This window comes from Sarcophilus harrisii, chromosome 1, assembly GCF_902635505.1.
Source record: "Sarcophilus harrisii chromosome 1, mSarHar1.11, whole genome shotgun sequence".
NCBI classification, from domain to species: Eukaryota; Metazoa; Chordata; class Mammalia; order Dasyuromorphia; family Dasyuridae; genus Sarcophilus; species Sarcophilus harrisii.
In genome coordinates, this window is record NC_045426.1 from 87,429,114 (window position 1) to 87,455,531 (window position 26,418).

At 36.6% G+C, this 26,418-nt stretch overlaps 1 protein-coding gene across 5 annotated transcripts; it reads left to right on the forward strand.

Annotated features, from left to right (window-relative positions):
* Positions 1-3,397: 3,397 nt before the first annotated feature.
* Positions 3,398-26,418, forward strand: LOC100917491 (zinc finger protein 664). Of its 5 annotated transcripts, none has more exons than XM_031960021.1 (7): positions 3,399-3,605; positions 5,762-5,838; positions 9,536-9,685; positions 10,912-11,081; positions 11,624-11,725; positions 13,102-13,215; positions 19,818-26,418. In XM_031960021.1, exons 4-7 carry the CDS (start codon positions 10,964-10,966, stop codon positions 20,915-20,917), a joined length of 1,434 nt encoding a protein of 477 aa, XP_031815881.1. In that variant the 5' UTR covers positions 3,399-3,605; positions 5,762-5,838; positions 9,536-9,685; positions 10,912-10,963; the 3' UTR covers positions 20,918-26,418. The 5 variants fall into 5 exon arrangements, with proteins under 5 accessions (XP_031815859.1, XP_031815881.1, XP_031815887.1 ...); XM_031960027.1 differs by having other exon boundaries at positions 10,955-11,081; XM_031959999.1 differs by lacking the exon at positions 9,536-9,685 and having other exon boundaries at positions 3,398-3,605; positions 10,955-11,081.

Below are 26,418 nucleotides of genomic sequence, written 5' to 3' on the forward strand. Positions count from 1 at the left end.
ACAACCTCAGTTTCATAATCTGTAAAATGTGCTGGCAAACTCTTTTAGGCTCTTTGCCAAGAAGACACTAAATGGGGTCACCAAGAGCCAGATATGACTGAAACAATTGAACAACAAGAACAAAGTCTACTCTCCTGTTCTCTGTTTCAGCTGCTCATTACCAAGTGACCAACAGGAGAACTTTTGAGTTAATAAGTGGGGAACCATGACATGCCACCTCTCCCTCCAAAAACTGTTTTACAACTATTGGACAAGTATGTTTTTCCTGATTATGGCTTAGTTGGAAGATGGGATTTAACTATTTACTATAAAGTAGAATAATTTTTCTCACTATGACGACCTCTTCTTAATCCAGAAAGGCTTGGTAAAAAGATATCATAGCCATGAATACAAGAGGCTATACTTCTCTGCTGTGATACCTTTTGACTGATATCAGAAGAATGTCAGACAAGGGATCAAAATTAGAGAATCTTCTACTAATCCTAAATTAAGGATTTCTGCCCTTTCTTAAAGACTATAATTATTTCTGCTTATAGCATTAACTTGAGCCTGAAGCAGGAAGTGTCAGAGATAATAACTGCCTTTGAGGAGCAAACCCAGCTGAAAAGATGAATATCTAAACCTGCAGTGGAATAGTCCAATAAAATGATCTAATCAAATCCTTCAATTTATAGATAAGTAAACTGAGGTACAGAGAGATGCAATGACCTGCCACTAGGTCACACAGTAGTAAGCAATAAATCTAGAATTCAGGCCCAGGTCTTCTGACTCAAAATCTTCTTTACAGTGAGGAAAACACATTTTAAGTCTTACAATGTTATAGCAATGGGAATTTTTATTGATACTATAATTCATTGTGAGAGTCCACATCACCTGTCTCAAAATACAACTAGTTTTGGGAGGAGTAAAGCAAAGCTTTGGGTTCCCTGATAAATTGAATAGACTCTACTGCCATTACACCATTCATGGCCCACATTCTTTCCATATGATTACATTGAAGGGTGACAGATCAGAGTGAATGGCTCAATAGAGTTAGTTTGGTAAGGACAACCCAATTATTCAGAAGTTCAGAGAGGCATGACCTCTTCACAGTTTGCCCATCTGGGCTTTAGAAAATTAAAGAGTAATTAGAGATTAACCAAGTAGTTTTTGAATCTATCCCCCAACTCTTTTTTTCAGCATTCTAATATAATGCCTCAGTGACCTCTGTGACATAGATGTAGAATACATATGACACTTGGGGTTTTCTGTGAACAGTAACATTTTTCATTACCTGATTCTTTAAGTAATGACTGCAGGAAGGTAGGATGTGACTCGATGAGAGACTGCAATATATAACTAGATGACACTCATCATAGTTGCTCACAGTTGTTTCTAAAGACTTCCCATAAGCTGAAATTATTTCCATTGGCCACCATCAAGCACTAAATCCTTGAAATCTCAGGCTACTTTTCCTAACACCACCAATGACCTTAAGAAAAGCACTGGGAAGTCTTAAAAAGTCCATTCTGCGTGGTTTTGGATATTAGCCTTGGGTTAATATAAAATAGGAATATGTCTGTCCAATTTTCAGATGAATAAATTAAAGCCACTAATAGTCATATGAAAAAATGCTCTAAATCACTACTGATTAGAGAAATCCAAATTAAAACAACTCTAAAGTACTACCTCAATCTGTCAAATTGGCTAAAAAAAGATAATGATAAATGTTGGAGGAAATGATAAAAGTGGAAAAATTGGGACACTCGAGGGAATTGTCAACTGATCCAGCCACTCTGGAGAGCAATTTGGAACTAAGCCCAAAGGGTTATATAACTGTGCTTACCCTCTGATCCAGAAGTGCCACTATTGGGTCTGTATCCCAAAGAAATCATAAAAGAGGGAAAAGAGTCTACATGTGCAAAAATGCTTGTAGCAGCTCTTTTTGAGGTGGCAAGGTATTGAAAATTGAATGGATACCCATTAATTGAGGAATATCTGAATAAATTATGGTATATGAATGTAATGTAATATTATTATTCTGTAAGAAAGGATGAGCAGGTTGATTTCAGAAAAGTCTGGAAAGACATTCATGAACTGCTGCTAAAGTGAGTAGAACCAGGAGAACATTGTACACAGTAACAAGATTATATGATGATCAGCTATGATAAATTTAGCTCTTCTTGGCAATACTGTTATTCAAGACAGTTCCAATAGACTTCTGATAGAAAATGTCATTTACATCCGGTGAAAGAACTATGGAGATTGAATGTAGATAGAAGCATACTATTTTCACTTTTTTTTTTCTTGTGGTTTTTTCACATTTGTTCTGATTTTTCTTTCACAACATGACATGCTTAAACGACTGTACATGTATAACCTATTTCAGATTGCTTGCTGTTTTGGAGAGGGAAGATATTAGGGAGAGAGGAAGAAAATTAGAATTAAAAATCTCACAAAAATTAATGTTAAAAGCTATTTTTATATGTAATTAGAAAAAAAATTATGTACTGTTGAGTACAGGAGAAAAAAAAAAAAAAAGAATGTGTTTGCCTAGTGGTAGAGAAGTGTAAGACTAGTGATTAGGCAGGTGACCAATTATCCCCTCTTGACTGGCTCCCAACTTTATGTGAGCAGAACACTGGAAGAGTGATCAACAATATCACAGGCTACAGAGAGGTCAAGAAGAATGAGGAATAAAAAAATCATTAGATTTGACAAATTAGAGATCATTGGCAGTTTTGAAAATAGAAGTTTTCTCTAATTAATAAGAGCAGAAACTAGATTGTAGGGAATTAAAGGAAAAACAGAATTGAGGCACCTATTGTAGATAACAAGGAGCCTGGCTCAAAAAAAAGAGAAGAGATATGTGATAACAAACTAGAAAAGACTGATGAATCAAGGAAGAGTTTTTGAGATAAAATCTTATTTTTTCCCTACTTACGAGTAAAAATAATTTTTATCATTCATTCAAAAAAAAATTTTGAGTTCCAAATTCGATCTCTGCCTCCTTCCCTTTCCCTTTTTTCTAAAACAGTAAGCAATCTGATGTCGGTTCTACTTGTGCGTCATGTGAAAATTTCCCCATTAATCATTCTGTGCATTCATGCAGGCGTTGAGATCTGGCTCCCTCCCTGGGGGGGAGACATTTCGGGAAATGATGTGGGTGATTAAATGATGTAGAGTGATTTGCAGAACTTCACTAGGACTCATGTTCCCGAAGGCGGCCGTTGGGCGGGGCCGGGTAAGCAAAAAGCCAGTAACAGGATTGTCACAGATGCTTGTTGTACTTGTGCGCCGAGGAAGGGCGGACCCGCCCCCTCTCCAGGATTCGCCCGTTCATTGGGTGAGCCTCCACCCCGCCATCCAATAGGGAGAGTGATCCCGCCTCCTGCTTCCATTTCCCCGCCCCAGTTCCTGAGACTGAAAAAAGGGGCGGAAAATAGGAACAAAGAAACCATCGAGATGAAGTGACCTCCTCGCATCCTAGAGGTGGGGGGCTCATTCTCGGCACCGGAAGACTCCCGGTGACGTACGTATTTCCAGATCCGCCATTGTTCTCCTTAACCGCCACGGTTCTTCCCGGCGGCGGCCGCCCCGGGGCTCCTTCCCCATAGTCTGTCTCGGTAAGTGGCGGGAATGGGGCGGGAGGGGAGAGGGTCAGACGTGAGACGTGGCGGGGGGGAGGGGGGAGAATTTCGCCTGAGGCTCGGAGGGGCTTCTGGGCCGACGCGCCCGCCCCGCCCCGCTAGCTGCAGCCGGCCCCCGCAGGCCGCGCGCAGTAAAGGGCATTGGTTGGTGACCGAGAAGTGGAGGAGTTGGGAGGAGTTAGGAGGAGTTAGGAGACGTAGAGCCCGCCCGAGTCTGATCTAGGTGCGTCCTCTCCCAGCCCTCATTCCCCTCCCCCGTGCCCCTCCCCGGCGTGGACGCTTCACTTCGCTCTCCTACTGCCGGGGACTCGAGGGCGACGGGGTCTCGGGCGCCGTTCCCTCGGGCGCAGTTCCCTCAGCGCTACTCCTGCTGGGACTTAAAGCCCCCAGGCCCCGAGCCACGCCTGCAGGGGGCCGCGGGCCAGGACGGTTATCCCCCTCCCCCTTGCATCTTTGGAGGGAATCCCAGGTTCTCATTTGTATTTTGTAGATAGCTGGGGCAGGGTCTGCAGCGCGGGCAGAAAAATAGGCAGGAGGAGATCTCGTGGAGTTAGCGACGTTCCACGTGTGCCACTGAGCCCGGGTTTGCCTAACGGGGAGAGCGAGAGAAATTGAGGGGGGAGACGGGAGAAGGCATCTTGCTGGCATTTGTCAATTTCCGTCCCTCTAGAATTGTTTGTCCTTGATTCTGGAAGAGGACCAGTGACGTCAGAAGGGTGATGTTTTGACTTTTAAGTGGATTTGGATTCTAGTGAGGTCAAGCTATTGCAAAGTCATCAGCCTCGCTCTAGCCTTTGGAATCCAGTGGCAAAAAGTAAATCAGAATGACTGTAGATGACCCCGTTTCAATTGAAAAAAGGAAGGAAGAAAACAGATATTAAGAGTATACTAGGCGCATTACAAATATTTTCTTATTTGGTACTCAGAACAACTTTGAGGCTGAATATGAACTTAGGTTTTTCTCACTCCATGCCCAGTGCTTTGCCCATCTAGCTGTCTCACCTTCCTGTATTTGCCATTTTAAAGTTCTTTTCCACCTTGTTTTAGTGATTAACTCAACGATTATGTTTACAATTTAGTAAATGACAAATTTCTTGCAAATTGGTTGGTGTTTTTATTTGGTAATTTTATGTAAAGGTAGCTTGGCATAGTGTGTAGAGAACCAGTCTCTGAATCTGGAAGACTGGGAAAAGAATTGCTAAGTAGGTGCTGATCCACATTAAGTGTTTGCTCAAAAGGAGTTTAAACCAAATTTAGAAGTCCATTAAAATTTTCTTTTACATGTAATATTTTTTTTGTATGCCTATTTTTTTTCATTCAAAGAATTATAATTTTACATTGTGAACAATATTTGGTCAAGCAGCATTTCAACTTTTGTCCCATTTAACATTCACTTCAATACTTCTATCCCTCCGAGGAATCTCTTCGTTTTGAGCTTTGGAAGCCATTACTTTTTATGTAATAATGGCTGTTTTTAATTATTCTTTTATTAGGTAATTTTGTCTCATACTTTTTGCCTCAAATTTTTGATTCTTCAGGCAAAGCCCTAGGCATGGGTACTTTGATATTTTCCTCTACCTGATTGCAGTTTGTGCATGAGTTACCCAAGCATTTTGAGATAAACTATTTGCTTATGTCTTTAAACCTAAATCTCTCTAGCTCTCACTGATAGACTTGTAATTGTTCCCAGCCCAAAACTTCAATCTTTCTTCCAGTTTTGGTTGAAATTGACTGTTCTTTCCAGAAACCTCGATGGCCTCCCAGGTTGATTCTTTTTGTGATTTAGGACAATCTTTTGCCTCCCTTCTTACCTTTAATTACTAATGGATCTTATCTGAGACAGACTTCAGACCTGAGAAAGACTTCACTTTAAAAGGCCAAGGATGGCATCAGGGAGGCCATCACAGCTTTCCTGACTTCCTGGACAGTGAATTAGGCTGATGACTTTGCACTGACTTGCCTCATTCAAATCCAAATTCAATTGCAGGTCAAGATATCACTCTCTTCATGTCATTGTTCTTCAGGAACGTTGCTAAGGATTCTGATTCTCTCTCTCCCAAATAGATATTTGGGTGGACAGGACTGACAGGTCCAATGATGTAATTTATGTCATACCTTGCTTTCTTTTTCAGCTCCTGAGGTTCTTGCCCCTACAAAATAGGGGAGCACAGAAGTCATGGCATCTGTGCTCCTGACAACCAAGCCCCAGGTGAGCTGTGATTCATTCTGCTCTTTCCTAGTCAACTGAGATGGAGATAAGCTAATGCAGAAGCCAGGGGACAAATCTGTTGAATCCTGTGCCTGAAACCGGAGTGACAACGCTTGCATCTACCAGCAGTGTTATCATTAGGGACTCTAGCTTAGCGTAGAATTCAATCCAAAGAAGAGATGGGTATTTTATTGAGTGTAGACCCAACCAGAGGGGTGAATGGTACCACTGCTTTGTTCCTCTGTCATATCAGTGACTTGGCTGGAAGCATAAATGGCACAATCACTAAATTTATAGCTGATCTAGGTGTAGCTAATATTGTGGGTCAAGATTTACAAAATCCTGATAAGTGAGAAAGAATGTTGGTTTTAGAGGCAGAGGATCTGGTTTCAAATGATGGTTCTTCTATTTACTAATTGGAGCATAGGGCCAGTTTCTTCCCCTCTCTGGCCTTTAGTTTCCTCTTTATGGGGGTAAGGGACTTGGATACAATGAGCTCTGATTTTTCTTCTAGTTATAAATCTTAGTAACAATGGCCAGAAGCAGAAAACTAAAATATAATAGGAATAAATGTCAAGTTCTGCATTTAAGTTATGTTTTTTAATCAATTGTATAAATATATTATGAGAGACATAATTGGCAGCTGTACATATAAAAAAAATAATAACCTGGAAGATTATGCTTTAACAAAAGCTAAATTGAGTCAACTCTGTGTTGCAGCTTTCTCCCTACCTATACCCTGTGTTTTTTTCAATCTAATGCAACTTAAAACCTCAATAATAGAATTAAACACCTGAGGTCATAGGAGATAAGATTTTTCTGTATTCTACCTTGCACAAACTGCATTCTTGAATGTTATATTTGTCAACATTCTAAATAAGAAAGAAGGTAAAAACTAGCAAATTGTTGCCTTTTGAAGTTGATTTGACTTTTACAAAGGGGGAGGGGGGAGAGCAGCCAAAACACATTTTTTAGAAACTTAGAATGTAAACACGGAAGAGTCTACAGAGACTACTTAATCCAAATCTGTTATTTAACAATGATGTTGATGATGAAAGGGGCCCAGAAAGGGTAAGATTTGATCAATATCATCCAACTGTTTAATAAAACCAGGCCCCATGACTGTCAGACCAACATGCTTGCCCCTATATCAGACAACTTGGTTCTTAAAGCAAAGCTTAATTGATAAGATGTGTGATCAAGCTGGGTGATTCTGTTTTTTTGGTTGGTTTTTCTTGTGTGTATGTGTATGTTCAAATAAATAAATAAAATGTGGCTATAAAGTGATGACTGGTTTTCTTAAATGGCTTCCTGATTGGCTAATAGTATCATAAAGAGTTTGACCAGTGATAACATCTTTAGGGTAACTGTAGAGTTCTCAGATAGCTGGCCTGAAGAGTATGGATTCATTTAGATATGAAAATGTTGCTATCTCTTAAATTTATTCATACCCACTAATAGTGTCTGCTTGTCATGCTACCAAGATCACTGAAAGTGGAGTCCTCAAGCCTAGGGTTGATTCCCAACTTTGCCATATCCTAGCGGTGACCTTGAATAAATTCCGTAATCTCTCAGAATTTCAGTTTCCTTACCCATAAGGATAACAAAACTTTATGTCCAACCCTTCAGGGTTCTTACTCGTAAACTGTTAGGTGCTGAATAAATGTGAGTTGACTGCTATTACTATTGCTTGGCATCAGCTTCAGTGTTCTAATGTAATTAAAGAAATTCTTGTCAAATGAATACATGAATGAACTGGCTATAAAGAAATCCTGATAGGGACTATAGAAACTTTCCTTTGATAGATTATTTTTCTGTCCGGTCTACAATTCACACTATATTATTTTAGAGGAGTAGTGGTTTGTAGTCAGGATGTGGGTTTAAATCCCTGCTCAGCCCCTTAACTACTTGTGAGACCCTGGAGAGGTCCCAACTTCTCTGAACTTTTTGGTTGAAATAGAGTAATATTTTACATATGCGCTTGTTTGTTTAGGGGTACAAACTGCCAGTGTAGGTCATACATAGTTAAAAGAGAAAGAAAAATGAAAACTAATGAAATGCAACATGGTGAATATTGGTGTTTATGAAGTAACCTCCCACTAGATAGCTTCAATTTTTCCCATATAGATTAAGACCAGTTCATCTCTTAAGTGTGAAAGAAAGAGAAAGCTGTTTTCAATCACTCATTCAACAAGCCCTTATTGGTACTAACAGGAAGGATGTACTAGGCTGGGTGCTGGAAATAAAACATTTGTGAGCTAATTATATGAGACTTTTTTTTTTTTTTTGTATGCTTTAAGGCTTATAAAGTGCTTTTCTTAACAGTGATTTATTTAGGTATAAATCACTTCCCTGTTTTATAGTTAAAGAGACTGGAAAGCAACAAGGAAAGAAAAAGTTTTGGGTTTCCATTAGTTAGTTTCCAATTAGTTAAGCGAAGTTGAGACTTTGCCCGTGTGCTAACAACTGCTGGAGTCAGAATTCAAAACTAGGTCTCTTAAGTAAAGTCCAAGGCCTTTTCGGTAGTACTTTTATTTTTCCTCATTGTCAGAATTACAGTTCATTTGATAAGAAAACAGACCCAATTAGGTATAATTGATATGTTGAAGCATTGGCTTCAATCAATCCACTGAGGTAATGCCAAGGATTAAACTATGTCTCAGTAGCAAGCATTATAACCATGCTTTTATTATTGGTGACAGATTAAAGTTGCTGTGGACTGAACCTCACTTGAGCTAGCTCCTAGTAGTTTATGTCCAATGTTGGAATGAAATGAGACTCTTGTAGATCATTCAGTAGTTTATAAGGAGACACAGCAAATATATTAAGAACTGGCTAAATCGACCTCTTTTATCCTTCCTCTAAGTTGCCCATGGTAAGGGACACTCACCCAGGTGGTACAGTGGATAGAGCACTAGCCCTGAAGTCAGGAGGACCTGAGTTCAAATGAGACATTTAACACTTCCTAGCTGTGTGACCCTGGGCAAGTCACTTTGCCCCAATTGCTTCAGCAAATAAATAAATAAATTGCCCATGGTATTCCACCTTAGTACACTTAAGGTAATACCTTAGAGAAGCTGAAGCTCCTTGGGGTTCTTTGTATTCACACAACCAAAAATTAATGTCATTAGGTCTAGAATTTAGTCTTCTTTGAGCCAACTAAGTCATGAAAATGTTTTCAGTTCCTTAGCCTATCCCGTGTGGGTAACTAGCAAATATAGCTTGTACCAAAAAAAGCATAGAGAGGATCAGGTTTGTAAATAAAAATGGGAGGAACCGCTCACCTAAATAACATTAAAATAGCTTGGCTGATGATAACAATGGACTAAATTAAGATGGAACTTAAAGGAACAAATGCAAAAGATCTATGCTTGGATTTTTTTTTTTTAATTACCTTATAATTACCTTATATATGTATATGTATGTATTATATATAGTCATATCCTACTGTTAACATCCTTAGTCTCCCTGTTTCTCATTGTTTCAGTATTCAGTGTTTCTCTTCTCTTAAGTCTATGTTCCATTCATTTAGTTCAGGGATTCTTAAAATCTGGGATCCATGAACTGATTTTTTGTAAAATATTTTGATAGTTGTATTTCCATGTGATTGATTTCCTTTGTTATCAGATATAGTTTACGTGTTTAAAAACGTTATTCTGATAAAGGATCTGTGACAGTCTTTGCCAAACTTTCACAGGAATCTGTGACACAGAATAGGGGAGGCATGGCTAAACAACAGTTTCTGTGAAAAAGATTTGGAAGCTTAATAGACTGAAAGTTCAATATTGCATCACAATGGAAACCTGCTGAATCAGATTCTATCACTGCCTGAGCTTGCATTTGGAAGGTTAGTGACCCTTGCAGAATTGAGGGCTTAGAGTTACTAGAACTTTAAAGAAGGAAACATGCAATATGGTGGAAAAGGAAGGAAGGAGATAATAGACTCATGTTTAAAAGGGCTCCTTTGAAATAGAAATACATGAATTTATATCTAGTAGCTATATACATTTTTCTAGGAGTTCTGCCATCAAGAAACCAGGATGAAGGAAAAAAAATAATTCTTGATTTTGTTTTAATTCTAAAGACTGGTATTTCTAGGCTTGTAGTAAGACAACCCTTTAGTAACAGTAACTGACCCTGAAATCCTGGAATAAATTCAATGAAATTAGTATTCTGAGCCAAAAATATGAATAAATAATTGTTACATCCATTATAGAAAGAAATTTGGAATTAAGCTAAGAACATTACTGAAAACATCTAAACTTTCCAGAAATTATGCTGCTAGCCATAGCCAACCCAAGGAGGTTGAGAGAAAAATGGTGGTCTCATATGCACCAAAATATTTATGGCAGCATTTTCTGTGATAGCAAAGAACTAGAAACAAAGCACATGTCCATCAATTGGAATAATGGAATATTACTTTGTTATAAAGATGCAATGGATATAGTGAATACTGAGCAGGATGAGACGACTTAAATGAACTGATGCAAAATTAAGTAGATGAAGGAAAACAAAGTTTTGTTTTTGTTTTTTTTTTTACCTTTTAGCACTGTACAACTATAAATCAATATATACAATGATCATCACAAATGAAAATGGACAGAACAAAATAATCAAAACTGAAAGCTTTAAAAATAAAATGACAAACTTGAATCTAAAGAATAATATATATAAAGACTTCTTCCTCTGTTCTTTTGCAGAGCTGGGGGACTTTGTGAATATTGCATATAATTTCAGACTTTTTGGATAATTTGGCTAATATTTTTTAAAATATTCTTCCTTTCATCCCTCTCCCACATTCTTTTTTTGTACTTTGTAATAAGGGATGGCTATCTGGGAGGGATATATTGAGAAATAGAGATGATGTACAAACAAAAGAGAATAATAAAAACAATTTTTAAAAAGGACATGTTCAGATAAAGGAACTGGAGTACCTACCATGTCATTCTCCTATTTCAGTAGTTTTACTTTATATTCCTTCCCTATATATAACCTTTCACATCTGATTAGAGTGGTATATACAAATAGGCCCCATTTTCTGGTCCTTTATGCTACAAATTTTGCACCTCACAGAAACTGGGATTGTCCCTGGGGCAGCAGGAATCTGTTGTTTCAGGAGTCGGTGATGTTCGAGGATGTAGCTGTGTACTTCACCCAGAAGGAATGGGCAGATCTGGCCCCTGCTCAAAGGGCCCTATACAAGGATGTGATGCTGGAGAATTATGGAAACATAGTGTCCTTGGGTAAGACTTTTGATCTATTTTGACTTAGAATTCTCTTTTTGTAGTTTTCTGATTTCCTTCTTAGATCCTGGGAATCTTTGATGACCTAAGCCTTAAGATGATCATACCCCCATCTCAGGGATTCTGTTGGCCCTAAAGCAAGACTGTTTCCTATTTCTTGGGGTGCTTTGTTCTCTTTGCAGTGGGAAATAGATGACACTCTATGCTGAATCCTCAGAGCACTACTTTAGTTCTCTAAAGGAGACCCTGATCTCTCTTATAATATGGAAGTCTTTCTTAAGTTCTTGTACTTGTAGTCTCTGTTGGATTTTCCCATCTAGAATTGTTTTTTCCTTGTTGTTGAAACCTAGAACTCCCTTCTGACCCTGTTCAGTCTTCCTGGCACTAAGAGCCAGACCTAGTTTCCCAAAGTTGCCTTACTCTGTTGTCTCCTTCACAATTTAATAGACAATTCCCTTCATATGCATAGACTAAGATAGAATTCAGGGACAACTCTGTGTAACTCCATTCACCATTCTGACACATTCTGTTCCCTTGAGCAGCATTTCCATTTCCCAAACCTGCGGTGATCTCTAAGCTGGAGCAAGGGGAAGAACCATGGAGTCTGGATCCACAGGTTGCACCAAATGGAGAGGGCCTAAAAGGTGTGTGTTTGAGTGTGGGTATATACATATAAGTCAGTGAGTATGAACAGATCAGTTTCTTTTCCTTCTAACATATATACATATATATACACATACACACACACACATACATACATATAGTCTTATCCTACTATTAACATCCTTAGTCTCCCTGTTATATATATATGTCAGTGAATATGAACAGATCAGTTTCTTTTCCTTTTAACTTTTCAAAATGTTTATATATATATATATATATATATATATGTATATGTATGTATTATATATAGTCATATCCTACTGTTAACATCCTTAGTCTCCCTGTTTCTCATTGTTTCAGTATTCAGTGTTTCTCTTCTCTTAAGTCTATGTTCCATTCATTTAGTTCAGGGATTCTTAAAATCTGGGATCCATGAACTGATTTTTTGTAAAATATTTTGATAGTTGTATTTCCATGTGATTGATTTCCTTTGTTATCAGATATAGTTTACGTGTTTAAAAACGTTATTCTGATAAAGGATCTGTGACAGTCTTTGCCAAACTTTCACAGGAATCTGTGACACAGAAAAAGTTAGGTACCTTTGATCTAATATATGACTATTACTGCCTCAATTTTCTTTTATTTCATTGAGCTGATGAGGGTAGGAGTACTGAAGGGATCCCAGCATAATGCTTTACATGTTCAGTGCCTCTATTCCCAATATGCAAATATCTCTTCATTCCTAGGATATGAGTAAAGTAACAGATTTGATTCTGAGACACAGTAACAGGTAGCAAGCCTCTTATGTTTCCATTTGTTAGCTCAAGCATACGTGAGTGACCAAAGATCAAAAACTAACAACATCACTGCTTGTAACTTTTTTTTTTACTCATAAAACATAGCTCTTCAAACAATCTGATTGTCCTATTTTTCTGTGGCAGGGATTGGGAGAGCATTTTTTGTTCTTGTTTTTGCTCATATTTCTATAAAACCTTTTGTCACAATTTTCTTGACTATTCATTTATCACGTCATATTTCAAGCTCTTTGATTTGTTACTTTTCTATATAATCAGATTAGCTTTTTTGAAAAAATAATTATTTTAGAAGTCATTCAAAAACTAGATCTATGGAAAAGGATGCTTGGACCTTATGAGAATTACTTTCTTCTAAATTTTATAAACAAACCAAGTTTGCATATCATATTATGACCTTTCTTAAATTTTTTTAAGTCCTGGGTAGAGTTCTATCCCAGTATTCCTAGCTTATACAGGATGCCTTTAAGTTCATAAATATTTTCTACTCATTTCCCCACTTATCTATATGTCTTAGCCCCTGCTCCCATTTTTATCCTTTCCTTAATGGGCCCAATTCTTAACATTCCCCTTAATTTAATTGTTTTTGTCTTTGCCTCAAACAGGAATTTCATTTTCAAAAACTGCTGTGATCTCTCATCTGGACCCAAGGGAAGAGGTATGGATTCTGAATCTTCAGAGCAGTCTGAATGAAGAAGACCTAAAAGGGATATGCTCTGGTGAGTACAAAGGAACATGTCAGTTTCTTACACATACATTATTATACATAGTCCATATTATTTATGAAATGCTGAGAATTCACATATACTTAAAATATTTCACTGTTATATGTCCTGTTCTTTGAGTTATTAGGTGGAAAGAATCTCTAAAAATTCCCTAAACTCACAATCAGTTACTGGTTGGTTGAATGAAGTCCATCTGTGACCTTAAATGTCTATCTTTGTCAGGATTATCTGACTGAACACATTACTCCCTGTAAAAGTCAAAGCAATAAATTCATTTTCCTTCCCATCTTTTTCCTTTGTCTTGAAATAGTTACTTGTGTATGATCACTCAGTACAGAAGTTAGTGTTTATGACCAATAAGCTCCATCCTTCTCATTACTCCAATATTTTTTGTATTTCATTTTCTTGAATCCTTGTACCTTCCATCTGGTTTATTATCATGCCTCCATTCTTTGTCTACTAATCAGTAAGTCAATTTGTAAGTAGAGTCCTTATTTAATAATTAACATTTTAATTCACTCATTAAACATGGTTCACTATGTGCAGATTATTGTGCAGTATAGAGAGATGCAAGTTTAGGGAAAGCATGTTCCTTCTCTCATTGAATTTATATTCTAGAAGGCAAAAATATAGATAATAGTATACAGCAGGGATTCTTAACTTTTTTGTGTCCTAGACCCCTTTGACAGTCTGGAAAAGCCTCCAGGTCCTTTAATAGAAAAATGGTCATAAATGCCTCAAATAAAATACACAAGATTACAAAGGAAACTATATTAAAATATAATTATCAAAACAAAAAAACTTAAGTATATTAGAGAGGTATAGGTGACATTTGAGTAAACCTTTAAAGGATAGATTGGGATTCAGCAGGCAGAAGCAAGAGGGAAGACATTATAGACAGAACAGCAGGAGCAAAGAAAGTAGCAAAGGTTCAAGTCTGCTGATTGCATATAATTCATTTTGCCTGGAAGGCAGTAACAAGGAAAAGGTGGTGCCAACTTGTACAGGACTCTGAATTGACAGACTCAGGGACCGAAACGTTTTTCAGGAGGCATTGGGGAGCCACTGAAGATTTTTTTTTTTTAAGCAAAGTGATGAAATGATCTAACAATTTCTCTCTACAGCCCTGTGGATACAAGAAAAATCTTAGACACACTCTTAACTTCTTCAGGTTAACCTGTCTCTAAACTCAGGAATGATGGAGTAGAGGTGCTGACTTATAAATACAGTGTTGCCAATGTATTGATCTATTTTTCTCGACTACTACTTTGTTATAAAGGAGTGTTGTTTTTGTTATTTTTCCTGCAGCTTCAGAGAAAACCTGAAGCAGACTTCAAACTAATGAAATGCCAAATTATTGTTAATTGACTAAAAGGGCAATGAAATTTAGAGATGGGAATGGTTAATGTGCATAAGAAGAGAAGAATTCATGGAACAGTTATGATTTGAGCTGGTCTTTAAATGATGTATCTTTTAGACTCATGGAGAGGGGAACTCTAGGCAGAAGGATAAGCTTCAGAAAAGCAATAGAAGTGAGTTCCAAACATGAAGTTCCTTTGTGTCCTTGCCAGTGATTAATTTTGTACCTTCTCATCATTGCTAATCTTATGGATGTGAAGTAGAGTTTCAAGCTGGTTTTAACATTACTGTTTTTAAATTATTAATGATTTGGAATTTTTTTCCATGCATATTCTAAACTTATCTCTAAATGTCAATTTTGGAGACACCCTATCTACCTGTCATCAAACACATGGAAAAAATAATCAAATTGGAAGGATTTGGACAAAAATTGTTAAGAGATTTGAAACCCAAGTTGAAAGAAAAGATCAAAATCATTATGTTTAAAAAAAAAAAAAAAAAACAACTCCACAGGTTTTATTGACTTACAAGTACTAGACTAGCAAATTAACTACAATAGCTATTAGGAAGGATAACAAGATGAGTAAGGATCTCACTCTGAGCAAGTATTAAGAATTTTGCAGTGACTTGACTGAGAGAGGAACAAGTCATCTTGATATACTGTTGTTGTCATAAATAGGACAGGAACGATGAGAATGGGTGACTTTAATTGGAACATCACACAAGAAATATTGTATAGTAACTATTCTAATATGGAGAATTAGTTGACTATGTTACCATAACTGTGTGGGGAATAGAAGTTCAGTAGCCGACCACATAAATTAGATGCCCAGAAGATTGACCCCAAACCTTGAACACCTTGAGAAATTCAGGCAGAAGAAACATGGCCAAAGGAAGGATGAAAAAGTCCTAGTAGAAAAAAATTTTGTTTTTGCAACACCTTACAATTTCTGTGAAACAGACCTCATTCATAAAGTTATCATGATCTATGATCCAGAAAAGCAAAGGCCTCCAGGTTGGACTAATTACTCGACCAAATGCACTTAAATTACTTTGCTTCTCACATGCCACTCTTGGGGCATAATGCTAGTTTTCTCACTATTACCATTCTGGCCATTCAAGATGTGAACAAATCCTTGTAGCCCAGCCTGATTTCCTTCATAATTAGCATCTAAGTTACAAACAGCACTTGAAAAACTTGAGTCTGGGTTTCTTAGAACCCAGCCAGCAAGCTACATTCTCTCCTATAAAGAACCCTGGATGCTCAGATCATCTGGGCTTTCTACAAGAGGAAGTACTTTGAGATGAGGGCAGAATACTGCTATTAGTAATAGCTAATATTTGAAGTTTGCAAAAGGTTTTACATATGTTATGTTACAGATGAACTGTGGTTCTGCCTTCATGAAATTCTATGCCCAAAGTTCACCTTTGCTAATAAATAGCTTTTTCATGCTGTTTAATAAATTTTGGGGAAGGGGTATCTGTTTGGTATAGAGTAGCAGAATTTTTACTTCTCTTATTATGCCTCTTTTTAAAAATATTTTTAAAGGTTTTACTGATAAATTTTTTTTTTGTATAAAACCCTCCTTTCTTAGTATAGCTTTCCCCTTTGTCATCCCAGAAAGACATCCCTTATAATAATAAGAGTTGAGCAGAACTAACATGCTTAACCAAGTCCAACATAAGCAGTGTTCCTTATCTTAGGTGCCAACCTCTGCCTTCTCATAACTATTCTTCTTAGCCAAAATTGGCCAAATGCTTAAAGTGATAATTAGTGAGCATCTAGAAAGGATTGGTAATCATCAAAATCTCACGCTTCTTCATTAAGAAAAGGTAATGTTCTACTAATCTTATTTTCTTTTGTGACAGTGTTACTAAACTTGTAGATAAGGAGAATGCTATGTTTTACCTAGGTTTAGGCAAAGAAGTTGTTATCTTTTACCTTATCTTTACAGACTAGTTTTAGGCAATATGGGCTAAACAGTTAAGTAGATTCAGAGCCAGATAAGTGATCTAACCCAAAATAGTCTTTAATAGGTTTAGAAGTTTAGAAGTCATCTCTAACATAGGAGACCAAAAATTTGTATTTGATTATTCTATTTAATATTTCCATCAGTGACTTTTTATTTATTTATTTATTTTTTAATTTAATAGCCTTTTATTTACAGGTTATATATGCATGGGTAACTTTACAGCATTAACAATTGCCAAACCTCTTGTTCCAATTTTTCACCTCTTACCCCCCCACCCCCTCCCCTAGATGGCAGGATGACCAGTAGATGTTAAATACATTAAAATATAAATTAGATACACAATAAGTATACATGACCAAACCGTTATTTTGCTGTACAAAAAGAATCAGACTCTGAAATATTGTAAAATTAGCTTGTGAAGGAAATAAAAAATGCAGGTGGGCATAAATATAGGGATTGGGAATTCAATGTAATGGTTTTTAGTCATCTCCCAGAGTTCTTTTTCTGGGCATAGCTAGTTCAGTTCATTACTGCTCCATTAGAAATGATTTGGTTGATCTCGTTGCTGAGGATGGCCTGATCCATCAGAACTGGTCATCATCTAGTATTGTTGTTGAAGTATATAATGATCTCCTGGTCCTGCTCATTTCACTCAGCATCAGTTCGTGTAAGTCTCTCCAGGCCTTTCTGAAATCATCCTGTTGGTCATTTCTTACAGAACAGTAATATTCCATAATTTTCATATACCACAATTTACAGCCATTCTCCAACTGATGGACATCCATTCAGTTTCCAGTTTCTAGCCACTAAAAAAAGGGCTGCCACAAACATTCGTGCACATACAGGTCCCTTTCCCTTCTTTATAATCTCTTTGGGATATAAGCCCAGTAGTAACACTGCTGGATCAAAGGGTATGCACAGTTTGATAACTTTTTGAGCACTACTCTCCAGAATGGTTGGATTTGTTCATAACTCCAGCAACAATGCGTCAATGTCCCAGTTTTCCCACATCCCCTCCAACAATCATCATTATTTTTTCCTGTCATCTTAGCCAATCTGACAGGTGTGTAGTGGTATCTTAGAGTTGTCTTAATTTGCATTTCTCTGATTAATAATGACTTGGAGCATCTTTTCATATGACTAGAAATAGTTTCAATTTCTTCATCTGAGAATTGTCTGTTCATATCCTTTGATCATTTTTCAATTGGAGAATGGCTTGATTTTTTATAAATTAGAGTTAATTCTTTATATATTTTGGAAATGAGGCCCTTATCAGAACCTTTGACTGTAAAATATTTTCCCAGTTTATTGCTTCCCTTCTAATCTTGTCTGCATTAGTTTTGTTTGTACAAAAACTTTTCAGTTTGGTATAATCGAAATTCATCAGTGACTTTTTAAAAGAAAAAATAGCATGCTTATCAAATTTTCTTTTGGTAAAAGCCTGGGACATATAGCTAACATTGGATGAGATAGGCAAGCTCCCCTCCCAAAAAAAGTCAGTAAGCTAGAACATTGAGCAAAATCTAGCATGGGATATTTTATTGGGAATAAAGCAAGATGAATAGAAATAGCTATTATTAAGAGATGGAATGTTTTATTTGAATAATAGTAAGGAGGCAAATATTACTGAATTTCAGTAGTTGTGGTGTGTTATTAGGTCTAAGAAAGACAGGAAAGGGCCAAGTTGTAGAGGACTTTGAACACCAAATAGAGCATTTCACATCTTTAAATCTCTGGAGAGGATAGGGAGCTACTGAAGTTGACTGAGTAGGGGTATGACATGGTCATACATGACAGGTCACTTTGACAGCTGAGTGATTGGAGTGGGAAGAGACTTGTGGCAGGATGATTGTCCAGAAGACTAGTCCAGTTATAAGATGATGAAGGCCTGCACCTTGGTAGTGGCAATGTCAGGGGAAAGAAGGAGGCCTCTGCAAGAGATGTTACAGAGATAAACTCAATAGGCCTTGGCAATGGACTGGAAATGTAGGGTGAGAATGAGGAGTCAAGGATGATACTTAGGTTGTAAGAAGTATAGGTGACTGAGAGTAAGATGGTTCCCTGTAACATATAACTGGGGAATTAAGGAAAAGGAGAGGATTTGGAGGGGTGGGGAATGGGCAGGAAATAATGAGTTCAGCTTGTACATGTTAAATTTAGAATGTTCATGGAACATGCAGTTTAAAATGTCCAAAAAGCAATTATAAATGCAAACCTGCAGGTCAGCATATGGTAAGGCTGGTTTAGTAGCTTATCAGTGCTATTTAACTCTGATATCCAGAACTGAATACAATTAAGGTCCCATGAACATAAATTTTCAATTTACTTCCCTATTCCTGGACACTGTGTCCCTCTTAATATCACCCAACTTTTGGGTTGCCATGTCACTATGAGACTTACATTGAACTTGTGTACTAAAACCCCTAGATCTTTTTAAGAAATGCTGCATCGATGCCTCACTAATAGAATTGTTTTTGTTTTTTATCCAAGTGCAAGACTTTATTCCTGCTGAATCTCATCTTAATAGATTCAGCCCCATCCTCCAACTTGTCAAGACCCGTTTGTATCCTGTCATCTACTGTAATAAGATACAACAGGTAGAAGGTCATCTCAATGGCCCAGTTGATAAAGCACTCGGTCTGGTGTCAAAAAGAGTTGAGTTAGTGTCTTGCCACAAGCACTTTCTAGCTTTTTTTTTTTTTTTTTTTTAAATTTTGGACAAGTCACTTAACCTTTATGTGCCTCAGTTTCTTCAGTCACAAAATATACATAATAGTGCCTACCTCATAGAGTTGTTGTAAGAGTCAAATGAGATAATATTTGTAAAGTACTTTAGCAAAATGCCTGGCACACAGCTGGCACTTAATACATGCTTGTTCCTTTTTCCTACCAAGAGGAGAAAGTCCTAACATTAAAGTTATCAAAAAGTAGATCATGGTTTTTTAAAAAGCAATGGGGTCTGTATTACATTAATGTAGTACATTACATTATACTAGCTTTATTATTCACCAAATGCTTCTTAGAATTTCTGTCCTGTGGTAGATGCTTGAATGTATCATTTCACATTTGAATTCTATAGCTACTCTTTGAGGAGGCTGACTCTCCAAGTGGAAATAAAGTTAGGGCAGAAAGAGAATTTTCCTATATCTGTTTCAATCATAAGACACTTTTTTTCCCTGCAGAATAATTATAACAACAATAATGGGTGACATTTGTATTGTAAATTACATTCAACAAGCATCTGTTTTCTATTTCTTGTGTCAGATGGTGAGACCAGGACAGAGTATGAAGAGCCAAATCCAAAGCCAGAAGTTTTCAAAGAAACAAACTCACCAACAGTAATAACAGACAGATTTCAGAGGGATATTCTGGATTCTACCTTTCAAGATATCTGGAAATTAGAGAGGCAACAAGCAGGCACCCCAGGGGAGAGAATGAGGCAAGAGTTTTTACAAAGGATAGTGAAGAATGAGAGCACTCTCACAGAGGAAAGGAGTAAGAAGCATAAAAAAGCAGAGAAAGATATCAGTGTCAGTACATTCCCTGACATACAGAGGATTGCTGGAAGACACAGGTCCTACCTATGTAAAGAATGTGATAAAATTTTTAATCGAAGTTCAGACTTTTTTCGACATCAGAGAATCCACACAGGGGAAAAGCCCTACAAATGTAATGAATGTGAAAAAGCCTTCAGGTGGAGCACAAGCCTTATTCGGCATCAACGATTTCATGTCAGAGAAAAACAGTATAAATGCCAGGAGTGTGAAATCGTCTTCAGAAAAAATTCAGCTTTTATTCGACATCGGAGAATCCACACTGGTGAAAAACCCTATGAATGTCACGAGTGTGGGAAAGCCTTTAGTGAAAGTACAGGTTATACTATTCATCAGAGAATTCATACCAGAGAGAAACCATATGAATGCAGTGACTGTGGGAAAGCCTTCAGTTGTAATTCAAACCTTATTCACCATCAAAGAATCCACACTGGGGAGAAGCCCTATGAATGTAAGGATTGTGGGAGGGGCTTTAGCAATAGTTCAGACTTCATTCAACACCAGAGAATTCACACTGGAGAGAAACCTTATGAATGTAAGGAGTGTGGGAAAGCCTTCAGTCGAAACTCAGGCTTCATTCAGCACTCGAAAATCCACAGTGGGGAAAAACCCTATGAATGTAGAGATTGTGGCAAAGCATTTAGTCAGAGCTCACATTTTATCCGACATCAAAGAATTCATACTGGAGAGAAACCTTATGAATGCAGTGAATGTGGGAAAGGGTTTGGTCAGAACTCAAACCTTATTCGGCATCAAAGAATCCATATTGCAGACAAGTCTTTGAATATAGTGACTGCAAAGAAAGCTTGATAAAATGTGCAATCATTTACTAGCAAGCTGGAATCATTTATAATGGAAACCTGTTCATATAGAAATACCTCATATAATGGAATTCAGCTATTCAGCATCTTTAAAAGTTTGGAATACAGCTAAGGGACTAGCCAGACTCACAGTTCATGCAACTTTACTCACTGGGGAGATTTACTTGGAATCTGTATTTTTATTTTACATACACTTCCAGGACACTTGGTTATTTGGCTTCCAAACCCATGTCAGTTTTGAAACAGCAAGTTAGAAGGGAAGTTAGAAAGAGGGGAAGGAATGCATCAAGCAGCAGCCAGATGTGATAGCTGACAACAGGATGGAGCAAAACAAAGAAACATATAAATTCAAAGGAGTCAATCTCAGGCCATTTTAGCCCAGGGACAAATAACCTTCAGGCTTATGCACCTCAGTAGGGTTTAGACTTCATTCTAGCGTAGCATAATACTTTGCATAACGATACTGAGTCATTTAGAAAAGGCTATGTGCTACTTTTAGAATTGTATCATGTTATCTTAAATTTCCATTAAAAACATTTTAAAATTTTGGTACTTCACAGGATAAAACCTTAAGCTATTAAGAATGGTTCCTTACCTAATGATTCCAGATAGCAAAAGCAATATTTCACTTAGGAAGTTGTCTTTTTGACAGGTTCAAAGATGGCAGGGGGAATAAAAGTCATATGACTGAAACAAATGTAGGAAAATTCTTTTTCAGCCCTAACTTTATTTCCACTTAATGGGTCAGTTTCAGCTATGCCAGCAAAGATGCATAAGGGTAGTCACTAGGAGCTAATGAAGAGTTTGGAGATTGAATCTTCATTTAAAAAGACTCCTCTTTTCTGCAAACTAAAAGCAATTCTAAGATCTCTCCTTGTTATAATAAGTACCTCTGAGATGGGGAGTGGTGTTTCACTGTCCCTATAGTTGAAGATTCCCCAACTGAAAAAAAGGAATATGTGAGACAAGAAAGTTGAATTTTTGGATAATTTTCTGATATTTGGCCTTTAGATTACCAAAGATTTTGTTTATTCCTCAGAACATCCTGGGGGGTAGTATTATATAATAAATTGTTCTCATAGTACAAAAAGGGAAACTCAGACTTTGGCCAACATGAGAGAAGGCTGTGTCCTACTACTGGGCAAAATAAAGAGCCCTAAAAATAATCTTTTCCTTCCCCCTTTGTCCCTTGTACTGAAGGGAAAGTATGAAATCTTGCTTCTGTAATTTGTGATTTTTCCATAGGGAAATAAGCTAGAACTGGGACCTGACAGGAGAGTGAGTTTCCTGGCTTCTTATTTCTCAGAAATAAAAGATTAACCCTGATGAAATAATGTAAAGAAATATTTAACTTACATTTGGTTAAGGAATGAGTCTAGGTGATTGACAGAGGCTCACTTTTATAGGTAAATATTATGGACTATGCAAATGAATTCAAAAGGTTCTTTTGTAAAAAGGTCATAAGGAAAGAGTTTCTGATTCTTACTAAGATACATAGAAGATGATCAATAGATGTACTCAGGAAGGAAGAGAGCAAGGAGACTGAAAAATAGAAACAAAAGTATTAGTCCTACAGAAATAAGAAAGTTGTATGGCTCATCATCTAGAAATCTAGACGGAAAGATAGAAGATTAGAATTTGTTTCCAGTACTGATCAGGAAAGGAGATATAATGTTCTGGTACACCAATAAGGCAAAACCTTATTATTGATAGTGGTTGGTTCCAAATAGTATGCCCTCACCTAGGATAATAGTCTGTTAATTCCATCCAACCCAATGCCTTCATTTGCTCATAACTTCTTAGCTCCTTGTTTCATTCTAATCTCCAAACGGCTGAAAATACTATTACTCTTGTTCTCTTGCTAAATTCAGTGTTTTTTCCTCATAACTTTAGACTTTGATATTCCTAACCACTCTGGCTTCTGTCATTAGCCTAATTTTCTGAATCTGGACGAATCTTGGCTTTTACTTTCTAATTGTAATATTAACCGAAGTTAAATAATAGCTCTCTGATCTATTTATGCCCTTTGAGACAAATCATTTCCATTGTTTCAAATGCTGCCTCTTAGCCAATGGCGCCCTTTTTAGGTTTGATCTCATGTAAGCTACAATTTTAGATCTTTAGCTGTTTCCTAGATATTTCTACTTGAATGTTCTACCATCATCTCAAGTTCAGTATGTCTTAAACTTAATATATATTTTCTCCAAAATCAGCTCTTTGGCTTTCTCTGTATTACCATCATTTCCCCTATCATTCAGGACCAAAATTTAAAATTACTGTTGTTTCCTTCCTTTACATCAGTGTCATATCAGAGTGCTTGTAGCTAATCCTTTCATTAATAATGCTCTGGTCTAGACCTTAAAAATCCATACCTAACCTAATGCAACAGTTTCTCATCTTGGAGCTTTTAGTTTCTTTCTTGCTAACCAATACTTATTTCATTTAGCACTCTTTCAGTAAAGAAAACACTGCTTTCATTAACCTCTTCACTAAAAAAGAAACAACTTTTTCATTGAGTCAGTGAAAGAGAAATAGTTTTCTTGCTAAAATGTTCAAATCCTCTTTCTGACTTTCACAACTCCATAATCTGGCCCCCTACCTATATAAACTTTCCTCACCCTAAAGTTCTTTTGATTTCTCCAATCTCTGAAGTCCTAGAGCACACTTATACTATTCATTGTATTATTTAAATATTTATTGCCTTATTTCAAACAAGGTTTTGAGTATTTACCAACCACAGGATAAGTTATTTGAAATTATTATCATATCTTTTAACTTCCTACAGCATCCAAACTGATTCTCAATTTGAATTAGCCATCAAATAAACATTTGATTTTGTTAGAACTCTTTTATTATTTTGGTGATATATATTAAGGTAATTTCTTACTTGATAATGTAAATAGCAAAGTCTCAACTACTGCAATCTTTTTTAACTGATGGGTTGTCTACTTTACAAAACTGTCTTTGAATTAGATTGGTCTGAAATTCATACAGATTTGAACCTGCTCAGGATGAAAACTACTAAAAATTGGTTCTAAACTGCACAAGAGGCAATATGTAGTAGTGGACAGAAGATGGCTCAAATCAAAGAAGACTTGAACCCCACATCCCACCTCTGAAACATATTGTCTGTGAAACCATGGGCAAGTCAATTAACTTGTCAAGTGCTCTAGGCAAACTTCCTAAGATGAAAATCATTGTTATTATTAAGACTAGAAATTACAGGGTGCAAAACTGCATTAGTAGGTGAGTTCCTGCATCAGTGAAATCAGAAAGGTTAATAGCTATCACTAGACTTTTCAGGCACATTAACACAGGTTAATTGACTTGACCTGCTAACCTGAGTGATCTTCTAGATAAAGGGAGACAAATGTTTTCTTGAGCCCTCTGTCTGGCTTGACTGCCATTGTTTCAGAACAAAGCTAATTTGTTTAAGTAACTGAATGTAGTGGGTGTGAATGATAATTTATTATCAATACATGTTTAGTTTATACATCTAAATAATTTTATAAGGCTATATACCCGGGTCCATATAAAAAATTTTCAGGGGAAAAGAGGTTGTGAGTAGAAGTTTAAGTAGCCTTGTTAATAGTGATCAGCATTTCTCAATAGGTCTCAATTTCTCAATGCCTAAATAAACTCCCTTCAACTGTGGAAATAGATAAATAAAGACTGTCTTCAGCCTTCTGACCATGAAATGTGGAGATGGGTAGAGTTAGGTGAAGTCACTTTTCAACCTTTTTGTGACTTTATTCTCTTCCTGCTAAAATAGAAGAAGGTTGGATCAAAGAGAGGGAATAAGAAAAGAACCACATTAACAAATCTTGCCCTTCACTCAGTTCCTTAAAGTTTGTTCTACTTTCCCATTCTTCCAATTTTCCCCTCCTTGTATGAATCTTAACATCAATGTGACAGGTGGAGAAGCTTTTTTCCCCAAATTTATTTAATATTCCAAAAAAGGTCATTCTAATTGTGATCACATTAGGTAATTTTATGGGTGATTTCCAAGTGGATACTTTGAAGTAAAAATCTTAAAAAGAGGCAGGAAATTGTGTTGTGCTGGAAAGAACACTGGTCTTAACAGTCTAAGGACTTGTATTTTAGTCTTTCCTTTAACACTGACATATCTTGAACAGGTCAATAGATGTAGGTTGAACCTGTTTTCTCCTTTGTAAAACAGGGGAGGATTAGATATTCTATAAAGATCCTTGTGAATCAACCAGTATGATGTGATGAGGCCTATTATAGCCTCTTGGGTGCCTTTGGATGTGGCTTGGAAGCAATCAGTAATCTAGTTCAGATATATATAGCAATACTTAAGCAGTTATGTCTTTTCCACCGCTTTTCAACCACTTTTTGCCCTTCATGCTATAGAAGAAAGTATGAGACTAGAAGTCAATATATTTACAATCTAGTTTGCAATCTATCAATTCTGTCAAGTGGCATTAATAGCTATCCATCATTTCTCAGGTAGAACACATTGTTCACAACTTATGAAGTTCACAATTGTCTTTTAAGTTGTGAAAAAAAGTAAAAGTTTTTTAAACAGATAAAGGTATGTGTTCATAAGTGGCTGACATGATAATTATTGTACCCTTCTAATTTTTCTCCCACTCCCCACTCCTTTCTTTTCCCATTCTTAATTTCTTTTGAAAGATATCATGTTGCACTGGGGAAAAAAAGACCAGGTGGGAATCAAGAAACTCAATTATGTGTTTAACCCTGGGCAAATCACAACCTGTGTGGATAAGACAACTAAAAATTAGGCATAGTAGCAATAATATAAAAAAGATTAGTAATTGTGGTCATTAAATAAAGTTCATTTTGATGTTAATCAAGATAGTTTAAAAATTGAACTTTATAATTAATGTGAAACTGATTTATCCAACTTTATCCAACCAGAAAAGTTGTTAGAGGAAAATGGGGAAATATTTGTGAAAAAGGGAAATATACCTGAGTGAATAGGGAATTAACAAAGATGCCTAAAGAAGAGATCCATGCTTGCGGATAAAAAAGATATTAAGACAAGGATTAAATTTCTAGAATTCAGTGAAACAATGCAAATCATTTGGAGGGTACATAGGAAGAAATATCAGAAACAGCATGAAAGGACAGAAATCCTTTAAATACAAATTATATTTAAAAGCTGTACTACTCGACTTTAAAGTAATCTAGGAGATTGGACCTCTTATGAAAACTCTAAAGGATGGATTTGAGTTTGTATATTAGATTAAGTGACTACGATGTACAAGGCATTATGCTAGGTAGCCATGGGATTGTAAAACCAAATAAGTGATCTGAAAGTTTTGATTGGTATACTGTGTCACTGGTGCTTTGCTTTAGCTTTGTTTCCTAGAATCTCATGGCTTCATCTGTAAAGTAACAGAATAGGGATTTGTTCCTTTCTGGCTCTTTAGAATCATTAAAATCATTAAAAAAAAAACTCAGGCTTTACAAATGTAATGTTCATTTCTATACAGATAATTCCCA